Source organism: Austrofundulus limnaeus, unplaced genomic scaffold (assembly GCF_001266775.1).
Source record: "Austrofundulus limnaeus strain Quisiro unplaced genomic scaffold, Austrofundulus_limnaeus-1.0 Scaffold103, whole genome shotgun sequence".
NCBI lineage: Eukaryota > Metazoa > Chordata > Actinopteri > Cyprinodontiformes > Rivulidae > Austrofundulus > Austrofundulus limnaeus.
Genome location: NW_013952505.1, coordinates 974,075 through 978,205, shown reverse-complemented (window position 1 = coordinate 978,205; position 4,131 = coordinate 974,075). Strand labels below are relative to the sequence as shown.

The 4,131-nt window shown below is 37.4% G+C and overlaps 1 protein-coding gene across 1 annotated transcript in view; it reads left to right on the top strand.

Annotated features, from left to right (window-relative positions):
* Positions 1-3,487, top strand: part of pfkpa (phosphofructokinase, platelet a) — a gene marked incomplete at its 5' end in the record, with an annotated part of 25,540 nt that extends 22,053 nt beyond the window's left edge. Inside the window, 3 exon segments of the mRNA XM_014013537.1 lie at positions 122-221; positions 947-1,052; positions 2,717-3,487. Coding sequence (XP_013868991.1) covers positions 122-221; positions 947-1,052; positions 2,717-2,873 — 363 coding nt within the window.
* Between the last annotated feature and the right edge of the window lie 644 nt (positions 3,488-4,131).

Here is a 4,131-nt window from a genome sequence, read left to right as displayed (position 1 = left end):
AGAGACAAATCTGGATCAAACAAACCTTTATTAATAATAATGAGATAGATAAAGCAATGAAGAACCAGAAAAAGTATAGAAAACAAAAAGAGGAGTTAAAATTGTGTAATTCCTCTTAAAGGGAGGCGCTCCGTCCCCRTTCGACCGTAACTTTGGGACCAAGATCTCAGCCAAGGCGGTGCAGTGGCTTTCTCAAAAGCTGGTGGAGAGTTACAGACGAGGTAAAGTGTTTTGGTTTCTCAGTTGTTCTCTGAATGGAATCATGGTATCATAAAAGATCCTGCAGAGACGAGCAATGAAGCAAACCTCTCGTACTTGCTCTGAAATTATGCAAGGAAGTTAGTTTTATTTAATCACATAGATGTAGGAGTTTAATATGAAGCAATAACTAAAGTTAAACACCTTGTTCTTTATCTCTTGTTTTGTCTTACACACGGATGACATAAGATGAAGGTAAATCTCTTTTGGTGGTTTCATGACCATCTTCATGTTTTTTTTTTTCTTTTTTTTAAGCTCTAAGTCCATGTGTTGTGCTGTGTTGTAGCGATGAACACATCCTGTCCCAGCWCATGTGGGGCACAGCTGGAACTGTGTCTCACATGTTTATCAGCAGCTGCCATGCGTTGCTATTTCCAGTTTCTGATTCATCTGAGAATAATCTGTCTGGAAATGTGTAGGCATGAGCTTAGATGGTTAACATGTTTTTTTTAACTGCTTTTTCCATTTAGTTTTTAATGTGATGCTTTAGTTGCCTTTTAGTAGTAATAATTCTTCATCACCTCTTTCTGTTGTGATTTCACTTAACATTTGGTTTCTTTAGCTAGTGCATTAAAMATAAAATGTAATCCCTCACACACACTGTAGAGTGGTATCTGTTTTTTTTTTCCATAAATGTCTGCGTATTKATTCTTGTTTCCACCTGGGACTGAACGATGTGTCTCTGCAGGCCGAGTGTTTGCCAACTCGGAGGACTCCTGCTGTCTGCTGGGGATGCGTGCCAGGGCTCTGGTCTTCCAACCTGTTGTGCAGCTGAAAGATGAGACCGATTTTGTGTACGTTCATTTAGAGTTACACAAATAACAGACTGAAAAGCATACTTTTTTAAAGAGATCGTGGACATTTTGAAGGAGGTTCTGGTTAGTTAAAATCTACTAATAGGTAATGTTTTGAATGAGCTCAGTTTGGAGAAAGTTTTATTCTGATTTGACTGATGAGCCAACAGCTTGTTTAATCCAAGATCAATGTGGATTCAGTGTGCTCTTAAAACAATGCCTATTTTTCAAATGTATGTTGGTTAATGCAGAAGTTCTTCTATAACCGTTTACACTCCATCAGTTTTGCTTTAGGTAGTTTTTACCATCAGTGAAATCAGTAGCTCTTTGCAACCACAAATATATAGGCAGCAGCAACTAGCTGTAGCACTTCTTGTGAAGGCTGGGACAATTCCTGCAGCATTTTCATAATATTTCTGTTAGAATAACTGTAATGGAAAATGATGGTTGTGCAAATGTTTCTAAAATAGTGTTGACTTGAACTGCTATAACAAGTAGTTTTAAAACATCAAAGTCCACTCCATCAGTTTTGTCCAAGATAAAACACTTAATGAAAAATCATCCTAAATAATTCTAACCTTCAACTTTTCTAGTGGTGTATGCTAATGCTATGTTGTAGACCTGTAGTGGTGTTAATTTCATATAATGCAAGATATTTGTGCCAAATTTTGTCGCAATTTTGACGACCTGGCAATCTTAAGGATGCCCCATCTTTTGTGGTGGCTCCAAAGATAATTTTATATTCCTGCAGTGTGTGGTGTGTTAAGRCTGATCTGTTCGGCTCAAAAAGGCATCAGGACTGTTCGAATCTAAAAGCAGGGATATTCAACATGTTGAATTGCCTTGGCCAGATATCCCAGCATGTGTGGTGTTCCCTGAGGCAAAACGAGCATGCAGCCTGTTGAATGTGGCCTGTARTCAATCAGACATGGAGGTGACAGAAACACAGAGGGGAATCCAAARYACAAGAGACAAAACAACTGCCATGGAGCACCAGAAMGTTTGGTGGAAGTCACTTTTTCTCTGTAAAAATACTCCTTGAACTATCACTGTTGCTTTTTTCCTTTGTCATCTGAACTCACATTTGATTTTGAGAGGTCTTGTGTGAGATTTCCCATCTGACATCTGAATGTTGGTGAGTGAAATCTGTTCATGTGTGGTGTGATGCTTTGCCGTTTGGCTGTACACCACACACTGTAGGACCAAACCTGTTAAATATATGATTTTTATGATCATGTGTGGGGTCTCAGTCTTTGAAAGTCAACCAACAATTTTAAAATCTTGTGTGAACCAGGCATTACAATGTTATTTTGGCATTAGGGTATTCTTGTTGGAAATGCCTAAGGCTACACAGGAAGCGTTACAACCAGTTGCCACTGTTATTCGTGCGCATATAAATAATGATAGAAATAAATGGAAATAATGGTGGGATCTAAAATTGACTCCATTGTACAAAGTTTCTAAAATTACCACAAATTTTAAAGACTGAAGTTTATTCTTGGCTTCATTTCATCAGTCTGGTCAAAATTAACGGTTTCTCCAAACTCAGACCTATCAAAGTGTTATCTAAGATATTAAATGCTCACAACCTCTCAATGGAACCCCGCTTTAAACTGTTCGACCTGTTCCTATAATGAACACGAAACCTCTCTTCCTTCCCACAGTCATCGGATTCCCAAAGAACAGTGGTGGCTGAAGCTGCGTCCTCTCATGAAGATCTTGGCCAAGTACAAGACGAGCTACGACGTGTCCGACTCAGGACAGGTGGAGCATGTCATCCACAGCCGACCCAAAGATTCCGACGCTTCTGTCGCCATGTGAAGGCCCTCGCTGTGCTGCTTCCCACAGAGGTCCTGTCTGTGTGAGACCTAACCCATGTGTGAGATGTTAGTCAAGATGTTGTGAAGGAGCTGCAGTGAACAGCTGTCTCTCTTTGGCCCTCATATTGTGTTCATTTCCTGTGTTAGTCATTTCCATGACTCATGAAGTCTGACTTAGAAGTACTCCTGTTATTAAACAAACAAACAAAACAAAAAAAAAACTCACAGCAGTCTTGCCATGCACTTGCGTGTTCTCGTTGCCCTGGATGTTTAGTGTTGTTTTTAAATTGCACTTTTCTCTGTCTCAAGTTGCTTAGACAGGCTCTGATTGCAGAGCTGCACAAGGACAGAATAGACACTTTATCTGCAGTAAAAACCAGAGCGTGTGTCTGCCAAGCACGAGCGTGAGGTTCAGCATATTTATGTGAGGCTGCTGTGTGCTGTGCTTTACAGAGAACTAATATTTATATATTTAACATTGTTTATTTTGCTTGTAAACATGAATATATTAATTATTGTACTGTAGGCCCAGCTGTACTTTGTAGATGTTTTATTGCACCAAATTAGATGAGACCAAGATTTATCGCTTAATAAAACTAGTCTTGAGAAGTGGAACGGATTTGTCAACTCTTTCATTTATGCAATTATTATTATTCCTGTGTGTGTGTGTATGTGTATGTACTGTGTATATATATATATATATATGTATATATATATATATATATATATATATATATATATATATATATATATATATTGCATTTTTAAACATTAACAGTTGAAGAAATCTATTTTATCTAGTCTTTAAAATGCTTATGAATTCTGTTATTTAGTCAAAGTGAATTTTTAAATTTAAAGTTTCATGGCTAATTCATATCAATTTATATATTTGTCTTTTTTACTTAAATTTGGCATAAACTACCTGACATACGGAAGCGTAGAGCTGTCACATTAATGAAATTATTTTTAAACTGGATCTCGTTATGACAAGAAAATTGTCTTGTAAAAATGAGAAAATATGTCGTTATAATGACAAAAATATCTTGTTATAATGAGAAAACTCTTGTAAAAACGAGAAAACTATCTTGTTATATCAAGTTAACCATCTCGTTATAGCGTGTTATGGTTTTTTCTGGTTTGTCACTTTCACGGAAGTTTATTGCCTGRATGGCGTGATGGAGAACACGACTGAACCACAATATAAACAACAACGAACAGAACACATTATTTGGGTTTGTGCTCAGACGTTGCAGCTAGTA